Raw genomic sequence first — 17547 nt, forward strand, 5'->3', positions numbered from 1 at the left:
GGATAACATGGAGAAAAGCTCTGATATCTAACTGAGTATAACACTTTCAAAACTTTATGATTTGCCAGCGGGAGATTATCTGTGCTAGACACATGAACTGTTTAATCAACAGAAAAATTGAAACGTTTTTAATTCCTGGCAAGAAGTGAAAGCGTATTCTTGGTACTACTTTTCTGACTTGAGCAATATTGTTACTGCCCATCTTTGATAATGTATTGTGATGTCAGTGGCTTTCCCGTAGTACTAGCCGATTGATCAAGTACAATGCACGTAACATAATAATTCCAATAATTGGCATTATTGGCATTGTTGTACAACGCGCTTCCATGATCCCTAAGCATCTGTAACAGTACACCGTAAGTTGTACAAAACGGGTTAGTATTCATCCTACACAATTTATCTGTACTCGAGCAAAGCATTTAATTATTATATATAATATTATATCGGCTTTTCATTTACTACGCTTCTTCATTCAATGATGCTATTGTATGAATATTATTGTTTGAGAAGAGCGTATCTTGCAGATAAATTATTCTAAAGGAAAATAGCTAGTCTAAATATCCATGTCTTCATGACTACTGTCTATACAAAACCACGAACAGCTCAAACTTTGCTATAGAGTAATAAAAGCAGTTAAATGACTTTTATGATTCACCATAAAACATATTTATTGTTTTATATTTGCTATATCAGTGTTAGTCGAGTCATAATCTTGTCGCTTTGTGATAATATTACTCGCTTAATTATCTTGAATGAGTCTTCTCAACAATCATGTTCAATTACTCAACTGGTTGCATCATTGTGTCAGCGCTTCTGAGTAGCACAAAAGAGTTGCTCTCAAACTTATACCTGCTGTGCAATTGACTCATTTTAATTTTGGTGGTAGCCAAAAGTTCTGGATTGCTAAAAGTTATTCCCTCAAAACTGTGTTTACTATAAGATTGGAGCGCCTCTGTAATTAGGTCAGTTAATGCAAGAATAGTCTACTTCAACAACATAACTTCTGTGAAAGGATAACTCTAAATTATGCAGAAACATTATTTGGTTTATTGTATAGTTTCTCCAAAAATTCTCTGATTAGCTGAAAGGATTAAAAGTCATTTAAAAGTGTTACAGAACATTTTGCCACCACATGATAAGTCGGATATATGGGTCTACTATATCGGTCTCATCGGTTGGTATGAAATATCATACTTTACCTTAAAATAACATAAAACATGAAAAAGGCAGTTTATGAATATCATTGCAATAGTCTGGGTTTGATAGGTATTTTAGCAATACTTGAATCTCTCAAGCAGTTTTTCCTTTGACTTAATCAAAGAAAAATAAATCAAAACTAATAAAAGACTTCATAGATTAGTCTGTGAGTCTCCAAACATAAAAGTACATGAATAAATGATAACTGATTATAAATAAAAATAGCAAAATATAGTCGTTTCATCAGAGCTTTAACAAAAAAAATGTAGACTAGTTATATACTCTTACTATTATGGCAACAAGTCTATTATTTCAAATACTTTTTGAAATAAAAGAACTCTGTGAGAAGATAACCCTTAACTATGCCAAAGCATAATTATAAAGTTTATCTGCTATCACTGGCTCTTCATCAATGGTACCGTCTACTCTAGCTCTTCAATTTTGAATCAGCAATCACATTTTTTGTATTTAATAAACTTCACAAAAAAGATCTTGAATGATTGATTTACACTGAATTTATCTCATCGGTGTTTGAAAGAACTCCTTAAGGGTAAATATAGTAAAAGTTACAAACAAGCTTTTACCTAATCTGACAATGAAACTAGCAAACAAGTCTGGAAAACTCCAATATTTTCTATATAATCAAAAATATAAATCCTTAACAATAGAAAATTGGTAAACTATTAAAAATAATAAGTAAACCAAAGTAAACACATACTAAAGATTCAACAAACAGATTTAACTAAACAAAATATTTTGCTGAAAATATAACTGCAAATCACCACATTATATTACAAACAATATAATTATGTTGACAAGTTTGGAACATATATTAAAATGTTACTACTAGTACTCTTCTAACTCCTGGCATACTTTTCACTGTTATTACTGCTTTGGATGCTGTTGCCCTTGCAGAGAGGCAGCTTTACCGCAGCAGATGAAGAATATGAAGTCGAGCCATTTTATCCAGGAATACATAAGCACAGCCATACGGCTAAAAAAGGGGACCATATCATAAAAAGAAGAAGTCTATCACTTGCTCAAGATGCGTCCATCGATTACACATGTACGTTTACACTTTACGACTTTGCTAATTCATTCCTTTCGACACTTTTCAAAAATTTTAATAAACTTAAAACTGCAGTCTCCTTTTATCTCAGTCTAAATACTATTTCATCTTCTAGATCTACAAATTCACAGGTTTTTGTACAGTTTTTTTAAATGATTTCTCAGTACGTTTGATATAGATACGTCTTATATAGGTTTAATTTAACGGTCTTTACCAGATGTAGAAAATCAGTAGTAAGAACGGCCTTATAATGGTATAACTCACGTCCAATCAGTTGAGCTTTTGAACATTAGCTATGAACATTAAATATGAAGATACATTATGTTATTTACAGCATCTCAACCGACACTGCAGCAAATGGCTTGCAGCTGATAACAAAGCAGTTTTCACTTGGGATTAAATGGTATATTTATCAGCTCTGTTGGGCTATTCTCAGGTTGAACAGTCTGCCAAGACCATGGTGTTAAATTAAGCCTGTTTTATACAATCACGATATTTTCCAACATTTGAAGCTTCAGTCTTTTGCAACTAACTAAAATGTTTGAGTAAAACTGACAACTACAGCTTCTGCCAGTTTGTTGAGGATATGTAACAACAATTGATCGTTATTATTTAGAGCAGCCGACCAATAAACTAAATTCATTTAAAACTTACATATATACCCATCATGCCAGATACCAAAAGCAAGCAACTCAATGGAGTTGCAAAAAGTAAGCTATTGGGAATAGCTAAGATCTTAATTAAGGCGAGTGCTCAAACTCCTAGGTCTCTGGTAGGAGACTCAAGTTAGAGCAGAAATTACCACCACAATGGGTTAACTGGGATAAGGAAACAATTTATATATATATATATATATATATATACACATATATACATATATGTATATATATATATATATATCTGCGTACATATATATGTATATGTATATATATATATATATATATATATATATATATATATATATATATATATATATATATCTGCGTACATATATATGTATATATATTTATACTGTATATGTGCGTGAGTGCGCGCGCACACACACATGATGCATGTGTAGTGAACATGATGCAGCGTGCACTGTGTGGCATGTCGTTTCTAGTGTTTGGATTGGTATGTGGTGTAGAGTGGTATGGTTTACTGAATACACAGGAAATCCTGTCACCTCTCGGCTTACTGCTTGCTATGATTGAATATGTGTTTCTATTTTTGTTCTGCTAGCAATATTGTTTTATAAACTTGTTAAGAACTGGTAACTTATCTGCATGTACTAATACTAACAGTGCCATTACCTGGAAGCAGCGATTATGAAAGATGGCAGCGGCTACAGAAAATTGCAAATGAGAAGCGTGAGAATCGATCGAGGCAGCATGGTAAAGATGAACGAAGGAAAAGACAAGCTCTTCCGTCTACCACATACGTAGTTCAGATTTACATGGTTGTTGATGTCTATCTTTATAATACGTGAGTTGTCTCCCCATCTTCCTGATTTGAGAAATAGTAGTTTGCCCATTGAAGAGCCAAGGTAAACCAAAAATTAGAGAGAGTAACTCAATGAAAGTAAAAGGGATGTTTACACTTTAAATAAATATAAGTCATTTTTACTAAAGGCTTTACCTAAATCGAAGCAAGCAAATGTTGTCTTATCATCTTTTTAACAAATATTATAATGACTTCCTATCAATAATTCCTGCTTGGCGACACATTTTAGCAAAGCTATCTTACATACACGTGCAGCTAAATAGTTGAGGTATTCTCATACTAGCTGCAAGCTGTAGCAATTAATGCTATAATTACCTGTTTTTCTTGTTTAAAAAAGTGCACCTTTAAAATCAAATCAGTTTTTTAGCGTTTTTATATCCGATTAGAATAAAGATTTTGAATCAATCTTGGCAGGATTTTCACATTTCGATAAGCTACTCTTTCCAAAGTTTTAGTTTTAGAAAAAAAACAGCTTTTTACAAATCCTATAACTAGCAAATTTGTCTGTTTACACCCTAAACCTTTGTTTGTAGGCTAACAGTTTCAAGTCAGGAAATAGGTTGGGCCGGAGGAGTGGATGATTATGTTGCCTTCTTTATGGCTCACCAAGCAAATGAAGTAATACAGCGTAATACAATTATTTCAGAAGTTGTCTACTCTTACAATAATTCACTACTGCTATAGCCAAACCTTACAACTATTTACAGGTGGATGTGCGCTTTCGCAGCATAGACTCCAGCGTAGAACCTGTTTTCAACTTCTGGACCATTGCAACAAAACTTTCCTATCTCTATGTTGCAAAGGTAGGCTAACTCCAACATGAATATTTCATAATGCATCAGAAAACATATATTTAATTTCTTTGTTTAGTTGCCAAAGAAACTTTATTTTTAATTATTGTGTTTTATTTAATTGTTATTTTTGTTAATAAAGTTAGAGTTAAAACTATTATATTAGTTCTCAGTTATTTTTATTCTTCTTGTTTTAAACATAAAGAAACAGTGTTGAAGGATCACCTACCTAAATGAGCTTTTAGAAGTACATAATTAAAAATTATAATAAAATAACATTCAGAAGTAACAAAATAATATTAAACTAAAGTTAACATAAGGGTATATCTAAAGCACCACTGAGCATTTCTTTAGGTTAAACATGCATATTTTTTAAATGCACAAATAGAACATAAAATATTTAACTTGTAAATAAAAAAGTTTGTACCGGATGATTTCCAGAAAATTAAATGTAAAGTTTTACTTAATTATAAAATGTATAATGCTAATAAATGTTCTGCACAAACAGGTAAAATTTTCTCAAAGGCAGTTGAAAATTATACTTGCATAGTTATTGCAAGCAAATAAAAACTTTCATCCTTGAAAGCTTAGTACATATTTTAAGTGCAAGCATATTATTTATATGTAATTAAACAAAGCAAATGTTTTGGTTTTAAAGTAAAAATATTGAAACAGAATTTTATTTTATAACAGAAGATCAAAGTATGGGTTGAAGCTTGTGATAAAATATTAGAATCATTGACTGGCTGTCACTTTATTATACAGAATAGCTAATTGGTAAAATTAGCTGCTGTTGGCAAAATTTAGTTAAATGATTTAATTAATTTATTTTAAAAGCAAACATACTTTTTCATTTTAGTTTGTATTGCTAGTCTAAAATAAACAGAAAAATATTAAACCTTCATATATTTTATATTAAATAATGTTTACTGCCAGCTAACTTATCTAATGCATTTAAATCTTTAGACTAACTCAAGCTCAACCTGGACTTTTCCTCCTACAGTTCCAGAAAGCCTTCAGATGGATGCTCTAGACGCTTTAAATAACTTGAATAATTGGGTAGCCACAACTCCCAATCTTCCATCTGATGCAGATCATTTTATGCTAATGACAAGGTGTGCACTAAAATTATCCTCTTTTTAAGAAATCGGTTTTAGCTTATATTTCCTTGATACAGCAAAATAAGCAGTTATTCCTCCCAGCTAAGCATAGTAGAGAGTGTTAACATTTTATTTTTTAAATTTCATCCTAAATTGTCAGTTTCACACAATTTAAACCTAAAAATACCCTTAAAATTGCAGTTATTGAAAAAGGTAAATAGTTTAGTTATATATTGGATTTTCACTGGTTTTCTTTAATTAGAAATACCTGAAAAAAACTTGAAATTCATTTGCTAAATAAAATCAGCGTCTTTTAATTTGCTTAGTTGATAGAGTTTTGTATAGTTTAATTGTTACCATACTTGAAAGGAACAAAGTTTTTTTCATTTTGCTATCACTAATGAAGAAAAGCTGGGGTGGAACAAAAACACAGTTTTCGAAAACCATTATAAAAGTTTTATGTGAAGAACAATTTATTATTTAAAAATATTGGCTTTTTAATTTTTTAAAATGTAGTCATAGCAAATTAAAATTTTGTTATAATGCTATTTTAAGCTAACATTATTCTCAACAATTTTTTAGTCTTGACTTCACCTTTCAAGGAAGTAATTCCATTGTTGGTTTGGCAAGTGTGGCTGGCGCTTGTGGAAACAGTCCAGTATCAGTCAATGAATTGGGATCTTCCACCGTTTATGCACATGAACTAGGACACAAGTAAGTTCTATCAACCACCTAGAAATATATTATATGTGAAGTTGAGATGACATAACCAAACTTATGTCAATTTTTGTTTTAAACTATTTGAAACGTATCTTACTCTCATATATAGAATTTAAAATAAAATACACTTCTGTAAGCCTTGACTGCCACCGTCACGTCATATCTAAAAAACTTTTATTCCAGTCTGAAAGGCTCATTTGCTATAAAATATTTCTTTGGTTAAAAAGTTATAGCTTGTGCTAGCAGAACAATAATCCAAAAAAAGCAACTTTTTTCAGTGTGACGTAAAGCTTGAAATATGAGAAACAATGTAATACTAAAAAGGTGTATGAGAAGCACCCATAGATATTTCAAAAGCTTGAAAACACAAATAATATGTTTACATATTACATTAATTTACAGGTACATAATATATTTTTAATCAATAAATATTAAAATGTTTTAGCTTCTACTGAACAAGAGAGCCAAAGTGTCAATTATTTTGACTCTGCTAAGCTATTTACACATGAAATTGTAAGTTATAGAGCTTGTGTGAGCTGCCAAAAGTTTTGTGTTTGAAAATTAATTTTTTGAATTCTGAAATGAAAAAATAGTAGTCTGAATGCCAAGTAAAAATGAAGACTTTACTAGAAACCTCTTCTACACTTTGGTTAATGTGATAAAAACACAGCGTAAAAATGCTACGGTCTAAGGTCAACACAAGCTAACAGAATTATCAAGTATTTTGATAGCCGCAGATTCTGGACTGCATATAAAGTCTTATAATAATACTATTTCATAATACTTTAATACAAATTTAACACTTCAATCATTGAATTTTATTTGAGCATTTTCTTGATGAAATATTTTAGCTCAGATCAACACTATAACATTACAAACACATAAAAGCTCAAAAATTGAGATCTGTATTAAAAGGCTACTTGATATATTTAGCAGCACTTGCAGACATAACATAACCTAATGAAAACAGGAAAAGCCTAAACTAACAAAATACTACTTTAAATTTTTCATAAATAATCTACACCATAATAAAAATTAGGTGTTTTAAAACATTCAACAAAAAACCAACAGATGACAACGATTGTCAATATATGAAAAAAGGTCCTATGCATTCTCTGTTTTAGTCTTGCAGCTCTGCACGATGGGTCTAGTAATTCATGCAACGGTAATGACAGCTATGTCATGGCACCATCATCAGCCTTAACCGATGAGCAGACAAGAGGGAATCCATGGAAATTCTCAGCCTGCTCTGTCGATTATTTTGACACGTTTATCATGGACTTGAATTCGTAAGTTTTTATGCTTATCAAGTAACTTTAGTCAGACTGAAGGTGAGCAACATAAAAAATTATTTGATACTTTAAATTACAAAAGTGCATATGCAAAATATTTTAAACCACAATAACAGATAAAGCAATTAATTTTCCATAAACAGTTGGTTTGGTATTAAATGTTTAATATTAAAATAATACTAAAGCTATATTATTAAAATACTGATTTATAAGATATTAGAAATCATTGCTCTGTCTGTATTATATCTAACATTTATATAGAAAGTACCAAGAAAGTCAAAGGATGATTTTGGATTGTTGCACAAGAGGTAAACAAATAGCACTCGACAGGGATTTTAGCGTATTAATATATTATGTTCATCTACTCTTACCATTTAAAAAATAGTTTTGTTAGAAAGAAAATTTTGCTTTTTTATAGTTTTTCCAAAATAATTATAATCCCAAATACTTAACATTTTAGAAACAATGAAAACTGCCTGACAAACTCAGGAGACTATATAGATACATGGGCAGATGACTCTCTTTTGTATCTAGGACAGGAGATATCGGTGGACGAGCAGTGCCGACTGGTTCATGGAGATGGCTTTACCTATGCTGTAAGAAATCGTGCTAAATCTACTTGATCTGGTTTGGAGCTGCTCACCTTTGCTAGGAGTTGTCTCGGCATGTGGTTAATCATTGTGTACAAAATTTGTGGTTAATAAATTGTTTAATCCGTTTGGTATTGTGATATCAACTCAATTTCATTGAATAGTTGCAGTGAGCTCTGTATTTTTTTATTTAACAACAGAACGCACAATATCACTTGAAAGAGAATTATCTGAGCTTTGGAATAAAGCCAGCCTCTACTTCATCTTTTAGTAGTTGAAAGTTTTGAAAGTCCTACTTTTATTTCAAGCAGCTTTGATTTTGAAATCCTACTTTTGACTTTAATTCTTTCGATTCAACATTCCATGAAATTAACAATAATAAATGAACTATTTTGCTTAAGTCAACCCTAGATCTACATTAAACCTGATGATACCTGAGGGTTCTTTCATTTTAAATCAAACGGGCTGCAGGTGCAATCAAATAGATGGGTGTCTGAGGTTTTGGTTCTCATGAATCGTGGCTTCAAAGCCAAATATTTTTAGCTGCTTAGAGAGACAAATAGAGCAAATGAGTTCAAATTTTGATAGCTCATAATTTTTACTCACCCGCCCACACACGTCCGCACACATTCAGAATTTATTAATAGATAACAGGCCATAGATAATCTTATATAATTATATGTTTTTGTATTGAACTAGGCAGCGATATGTAAATGTTGTGGCAAGCTATTTTCAGAACATTTTATTGTGTAAATTGTCAAGACATAACCGACTTTAATTTTAACTTTGGTAATTCAAAAACTGTAAATTCTGATTTATGTTTTTCTTTTAAAACAAATTCTTTTCTTAGACACCAAACAACCTGAAGATTTTGTGGCATGACTAATAAATATGGGTAGCAGTACTGTCCGAGCAACAGTCAAAAATATTTTTATCTCGAAATAAACTTTTTCACTGTGAATCATATACCTGTATGATTTTATTCCACTGCATGATGTTCTTTCTGTTCAGACATCAACGTTTGATGAAGTTTGTTCAGCTCTGTGGTGTACCCAGAATTCAATCAACCTAGTGGCCAGGCAAGCAGCATTTCCTTATACAACTTGCGGGAATAAAAAGGTAAACTAGGATCATTCTATGTTTGCATAAATTACTTTAAAGGTATTCAGTATTTTATGTAAACATAAGACTCACATACCAAAGAAAAAACTTTTTAGACAATAAAATTTACATAATTGGTCTGCCAATTAAAAGAAAATTTTTCTTCTATATGACACTTGATGCAAAAAATGTAACTGCTGCTAAGAGATACATGGAAGCTTCTTAATGCAAAAAATATGCAATTTACTTTTAAAGTGCATATAAAACAAAAAATAGCATATTTACATACAAAATAACTTTTGCAAAAAATTTTGAGCAAATTTGTGAGATTTTAATTATTCTTTATACGCGTATGTTATATATATATGTTATACATATATGTTATATATATGTTATATATGTTATATATACATTTTACTGATTAGTTAATGAGAGCATGCTGTGCACACAGCAGGTGCACTTCAGCTCTGTGAAGATAGCATTAAACATTGTTTTTATTTTTAGACAAAATACAAAAAAAGGCTTGAATCTTTATGAAAAGTGGCATTATTGTGAAATGTTTGTGCAAAGCTTTGTAAACATACGTTATTGCTAGCTGTAATAAGGTAATTGTAAAAATTAATGTGGCCTAAGAAACCTGCTGTTGTTTCCAAAAATACATTTTCTAAAAATATTTGGAACAATGAAAGAATACTGCTATTGTTTAGCCTTAGCACTTGAATGCGTATTGCTTAGTCATAGAACTGTTTTTAAAATAAAATTATTTAAAAGCACAGAAAATTTTAGAAAAGCTTTCAACTAAGCAACAGACTGTCATTTTTATATTTGACACGCAAGCTTTATTTCTCAAAATATCATCAAAGAATTTATTGGTATTATTTGTTAGACTTCAGCTTTTAAAGTTTTAGTTATCTGTTGTAAGGCTATGAAAAACATGAAGTTTACGCCATTTTCATTCCAGACCAATTACTGTAAAAGATGTTTTCAAACAGCTTCTCTAAATGCCTAACACTTTATTGTATTATATTAACCTGATTATTTTTTCTTATAAAACTTTTTTATTTAAAATTAAATATTGAGACCGAAACCAGTTATTCTATGAATTTTTGCAGTTTTTGCCTAATTACTTAAATAAGAAATGTTTTTTAGTGGTGTGTTGAAGAGCAGTGTGTTGAAGACCCTGCAGCTCCTACTCTAGACGGTAAGACCCTCAAGCTCCCATACTGTTAATGTACGTGTATATTTAGTGACGTTTTGTGCAAAGAACCAGCAATAAAACGTTTGCATATAAGTTCTGTTTGTAATTAAAATATTGTATTTTACATTTTCAAGAGTATATTTTCTCAGTTGCCATTTTGATAGTAAACTGACAATCTATGAAGTGCGGATACAATCTGCTAAAAACCTCATCTGCCTTAAATCTCCTAATCGCATTAAATGCATACATTTCACTGTTTACAGCATCTCAGGTTTTAGCATAAAAAGCTGTAACACCGCATGTATCATGATAAGATGTGTAAATAGACTAATACTATATTATGTATTTTAAGTAACATTACATATGTAAAATATATATAATATTAGATATCAATAATATAAACTAGAAATTCCACTGTCATACAGCCCACGACCAAAGAGATGGCCAGAGATATTGGCAAAAAAATAAAGGGTAATGATGGTTGAGAAATGCAATATTAGCAATCAAATGGCTCTGCAGTGCAATAGGATAACTGCAATGGTAGCTGTAATGTACTGGGTGTGGGTGTTATTATATACAACAAACAGCAATAATAAATGGAAAATATGTTTATATTTTCCCTCTGCAATAGGAGAAATGCAATATTGGCCAATATTAGAAGTAAAATGCACTGATATTCTTAGAATAATCAATTTTATTCATACAGTAATAATAGAAAACCAATACACAATTTTGTTTACATTTCAAAACGTCATAGGTAGCAATATCGAGAGGTTGTGGTATTTATATAGGTTTTTAAAAAATTTATTTAAAAAGTGTTTGGTCATGACAAACAACAACAATAAAAGGAAAATATTACACGTTTATATCTCTCCCTTGCAATAGGAGAAATGCAATGTTGGCCAATATTATAAGTAAAATGCACTGATATTATTAAAATAACCAATATTGTTAATATAGTAATACAGCAATAATAGAAAACCTATGAGCGTTCACGCGTCTGGAAAATTTCTGCAAACTGCAGCAAAATAAAATTTGTTATAAAAGTGTTATAAAGCTGTAGGCCTAATTTACTTTAATGTATGTAATTCAACAACAATAAAGAAATATGTTTATTATAACTCTGAAATGCAAAATTAGAAGTAAAATGGCAAGCTACTGTGTACTATACACAGTTTGAAAGTTGGTTGCGTTGAATGTAGAATGGTTTTGATAAGCGATCTTTAACAGAAAGCGAATAAGAGTATTCACGCGTATAAAACTGTAGCAAAATAAAAAATGTTTTCGTCATGAAGGGGCGTTGTAGTTCGGCCCTAGCTTGTACATAAGTTGTAAAGAATTTCGGCTAACGTTTTAAATAATGAAACCTTCGGTGATCGGACAAAAAACATAGGCTGATAAACGGTGTACCACAATTTCGTACCTGTAAATCGGTCTACGCCTCAAACGGTCTACGTTTATTACAAAAACCTTTGAATAAATTCGATTACAACTAAACAACACCATAAACTGGTAAAATGAGCACGGTTTTCTCGTGAAATACGCACTACTAAATAGTTCTACAATCGGTCGCACAGCTTTATTGGCGTTTCAATTTTCGGTCTTAACTTTTATTAAACCGAGCTTTTCAAGCTTTTTGTGGCAATTTTCGTTCAAATTAATCTGTCTATTTGTGTATAATCCGATCAGATGGGTAATTTTTTAGATATTATCGAAGGTTTACAAAAACTTGGTAACATATTTAAATAGGTTTAAATGTGTTTTGTATCGTTATTATACTTTAACGATTTTACATTCCGATGCTTAAATTTGTTGATGAAATTTCTTGACGAGGGTTCGTCTCATTGTTGATGAATAATTTTCGTAAGTTGTGTGCACATGCATTTATCATAAAAACTCCCACACTTCCGCTCCGCTCGTGTGGTTGTGGGACAATATAAAATAAATCAAGTTTTTCAGAGTATTTAAGAACAAGAACTGCTTTTGTAGTGAGTCCCGTTATTTTTACTACATTTCCTTCATTACTCTTTTATTCTATTAATAATTTTGATCTGCTATTGTACTCTTTATTCACATGCCTTTTTAATTTTTTTAGTTTATAAAATTACAAATATTATAATTCTTATTATACAAACTACTACTATTTGTTTTGATAGACCCTAAAAAACTTACACTTGTGGAAGATTTTAGTAGTAATTGTTCTTGTGTTCAAGAAGCTTTACCAGCTAATCTTTTTGCAAACTTTGTGGCTAAGATGGTTAAACATTTTAATATAATTCTTTTTTTAAAGCACAAGTTTCTCATAGAATGTATTATTAGAACAATTCTTTTTGTGGAAGTATTGTGTAGCAATTTATCTTTTTTTTACTATACTAATAATACACTGCTTGGTATTTGATTAGATTTTAAAAAATAGACAAAATTATTCTTTATCTTTGCTTAGTTTAATTTTCTGCCCTCAAACCTTTAATTAGCGTTTTGAATTTATTTTGTAGAAGATTGCCCATTTGGTGACAGTCCAGGACTGGTTTTTTCTAATGCTGCTATTGTATGTGCTAATATAACTGGACCAGTCTGTGCTGCGAACCCATTTGCAAGAAGCTTCTGCTGTGCAGCTTGTCCAGCATTCGAAACACCTTGGCTAGGCCCAAGCTGTGCATACGGGGATAGCTTCTCTGACTGTGCTTCGTTTTCATGTGTCGCAAACCCAATTATATGTTGTGACAGCTGCTGCGAAGAGTTGGGCCCTGCAGCTGGCTACAGCTGTAATCCAGAATCATCCACATCAACATCTACATTCACAACTACATCCACATCCACATCTACGTCTACATCAACATCTACATCTACACCCACATCTACAACCACATCTACATCTACAACCACACCCACATCTACATCCACATCTACATCTACAACTACATCTACATCTACATCCACATCTACAACCACACCCACATCTACACCCACATCTACATCCACATCTACATCTACAACCACACCCACATCTACATCTACATCCACATCTACAACCACACCCACATCTACATCCACATCTACATCTACAACTACATCTACAACAACACCCACATCTACATCTACATCCACATCTACAACCACACCCACATCTACATCTACATCTACATCGACATCTACATCCACATCCACATCCACACCCACATCTACATCCACATCTACATCCACACCCACACCCACATCTACATCCACATCTACAACCACACCCACATCTACATCCACATCTACACCCACATCTACATCCACATCTACATCTACATCCACATCTACAACCACACCCACATCTACACCCACATCTACATCCACATCTACATCTACAACCACACCCACATCTACATCCACATCTACATCTACATCTACATCCACATCTACAACCACACCCACATCTACACCCACATCTACATCCACATCTACATCTACAACCACACCCACATCTACATCCACATCTACATCTACATCTACATCCACATCCACACCCACATCTACATCCACATCTACATCCACAGCCACACCCACATCTACATCCACATCTACAACCACACCCACATCTACATCCACATCTACATCCACATCCACATCCACACCCACATCTACGTCCACATCTACATCCACACCCACACCCACATCTACATCTACATCCACATCTACAACCACACCCACATCTACATCCACATCTGCATCTACATCCACATTTACAACCACACCCACATCTACACCCACATCTACATCTACATCTACAACCACACCCACATCTACATCCACATCTACATCTACAACCATACCCACATCTACATCTACATCTACATCTACATCCACATCCACATCCACATCCACACCCCCATCTACATCCACACCTACATCCACACCCACACCCACATCCACACCCACATCTACATCAACATCTACATCTACAACCACACCCACATCCACACCCACATCTACATCCACATCTACATCTACAACCACACACACATCTACATCTACATCCACATCTACAACCACACCCACATCTACATCCACATCTACATCTACAACTACATCTACAACAACACCCACATCTACATCTACATCCACATCTACAACCACACCCACATCTACATCTACATCTACATCGACATCTACATCCACATCCACATCCACACCCACATCTACATCCACATCTACATCCACACCCACACCCACATCTACATCCACATCTACAACCACACCCACATCTACATCCACATCTACACCCACATCTACATCCACATCTACATCTACATCCACATCTACAACCACACCCACATCTACACCCACATCTACATCCACATCTACATCTACAACCACACCCACATCTACATCCACATCTACATCTACATCCACATCCACACCCACATCTACATCCACATCTACATCCACAGCCACACCCACATCTACATCCACATCTACAACCACACCCACATCTACATCCACATCTACATCTACATCCACATCCACATCCACACCCACATCTACGTCCACATCTACATCCACACCCACACCCACATCTACATCTACATCCACATCTACAACCACACCCACATCTACATCCACATCTGCATCTACATCCACATTTACAACCACACCCACATCTACACCCACATCTACATCTACATCTACAACCACACCCACATCTACATCCACATCTACATCTACAACCATACCCACATCTACATCCACATCTACATCTACATCTACATCCACATCCACATTCACACCCCCATCTACATCCACACCTACATCCACACCCACACCCACATCCACACCCACATCTACATCAACATCTACATCTACAACCACACCCACATTCACACCCACATCTACATCCACATCTACATCTACAACCACACCCACATCTACATCTACATCCACATCTACAACCACACCCACATCTACATCCACATCTACATCTACAACCACACCCACACCTACATCCACATCTACAACCACACCCACATCTACAACCACATCTACATCCACATCTACATCTACATCTACATCCACATCCACATCCACATCCACACCCACATCTACATCCACACCTACATCCACACCCACACCCACATCTACATCTACATCCAAATCTACAACCACACCCACATCTACATCCACATCTACGTCTGCATCAACATCAACATCCACATCTACATCCACATCCACACCCACACCCACACCCACATCTACATCTACATCCACATCTACAACCACACCCACATCTACATCCACATCTACACCCACATCTACATCCACATCTACATTTACATTCACATCTACAACCACACCCACATCTACATCCACATCTACACCCACATCTACATCCACATCTACATCTACATCCACATTTACAACCACACCCACATCTACAACCACACCCACATCTACATCCACATCTACATCTACACCCACATCTACATCCACATCTACATCTACAACCACACCCACATCTACATCCACATCTACATCTACATCCACATCTACAACCACACCCACATTCACATCCACATCTACATCCACATCTACAACCACACCCACATCTACATCCACATCTACACCCACATCTACATCCACATTTACATCTACATCCACATCTACAACCACACCCACATCTACACCCACATCTACATCCACATCTACATCTGCAACCACACCCACATCTACATCCACATCTACATCTAAATCTACATGCACATCCACATCCAGATCTACACCCACATCTACATCCACACCCACACCCACATCTACATCCACATCTACAACCACACCCACATCTACATCCACATCTACACCCACATCTACATCCACATCTACATCTACATCCACATCTACAACCACACCCACATCTACATCCACATCTACATCTACAACCACACCCACATCTACACCCACATCTACATCCACATCTACATCTACAACCACATCCACATCTACATCCACATCTACATCTACATCCACATCCACATCCACACCCACATCTACATCCACATCTACATCCACACCCACACCCACATCTACATCTACATCCAAATCTACAACCACACCCACATCTACAACCACACCCACATCTACATCCACATCTACATCTACACCCACATCTACATCCACATCTACATCTACATCCACATCTACAACCACACCCACATCTACATCCACATCTACATCTACATCCACATCTACAACCACACCCACATCTACATCTACATCCACATCTACAACCACACCCACATCTACATCCACATCTACACCCACATCTTCATCTACAACCACACCCACACCCACATCTACATCTACATCAACATCTACAACCACACCCACATCTACATCCACATCTACACCCACATCTACATCCACATCTACATCCACATCTCCATCCACACTGACATCTACATCTACATCCACATCTACACCCACATCTACATCTACATCCACCTCAAAATCTACATCTACATCCACAACTACACCAACATCTACACCCACATCTATAGCCACCTCTACATCCGCAACCAGAGGCTTTTGAAATCTACGCTTTCGATACAGGTTGCGCATCAACCGGTTTAGAACGCAGAACTTTGCATGCAACGATTCAGACCTCCAGGATCCAAACACTCAAGCATATAGAAACTTATCGGTAAGCCTTAATAATATATCAAAAAATATTATCATTACCTAATAGCTAGTAATATAGTAACCTTAAGGGCAATTATAGTAATATAGTAACAATAAGTGCAAATATTGTCCAATTAAATAACTCAAGTTTTTTACTTTGTGTTCAAAAGTGAAAAAATTGAATGATTACATAAAAGTCAAAGGCTAAAAATAGGAAATAGGTTAATAAATACAGTGTAAGTATGCCTCTGAACACATTGACATTAATTCCATGATGTTGTTTGCGTATAGAGAGTTGGGGTTGCCTGCTTCTTATCCTGCTAGCGATGAGGGCATTTTTTCGTATTTTT

At 34.1% G+C, this 17547-nt stretch overlaps 1 protein-coding gene across 1 annotated transcript in view; it reads left to right on the forward strand.

Annotated features, from left to right (window-relative positions):
• Window positions 1–17108, forward strand: part of LOC137400985 (uncharacterized) — a 36578-nt gene extending 19470 nt beyond the window's left edge. Inside the window, exons 7-17 of the mRNA XM_068087323.1 lie at window positions 2113–2246; window positions 3581–3730; window positions 6222–6353; window positions 6551–6577; window positions 7484–7594; window positions 8112–8247; window positions 10492–10543; window positions 13036–14236; window positions 14615–15076; window positions 15407–16084; window positions 16325–17108. Of these exons, the coding sequence (XP_067943424.1) occupies window positions 2113–2246; window positions 3581–3730; window positions 6222–6353; window positions 6551–6577; window positions 7484–7594; window positions 8112–8247; window positions 10492–10543; window positions 13036–14236; window positions 14615–15076; window positions 15407–16084; window positions 16325–17108 (3867 nt within the window). The remainder of the gene's footprint in view (window positions 1–2112; window positions 2247–3580; window positions 3731–6221; window positions 6354–6550; window positions 6578–7483; window positions 7595–8111; window positions 8248–10491; window positions 10544–13035; window positions 14237–14614; window positions 15077–15406; window positions 16085–16324) is intronic.
• Window positions 17109–17547: the final 439 nt, after the last annotated feature.

Source organism: Watersipora subatra, chromosome 7, assembly GCF_963576615.1.
Source record: "Watersipora subatra chromosome 7, tzWatSuba1.1, whole genome shotgun sequence".
Classification (NCBI taxonomy): Eukaryota; Metazoa; Bryozoa; class Gymnolaemata; order Cheilostomatida; family Watersiporidae; genus Watersipora; species Watersipora subatra.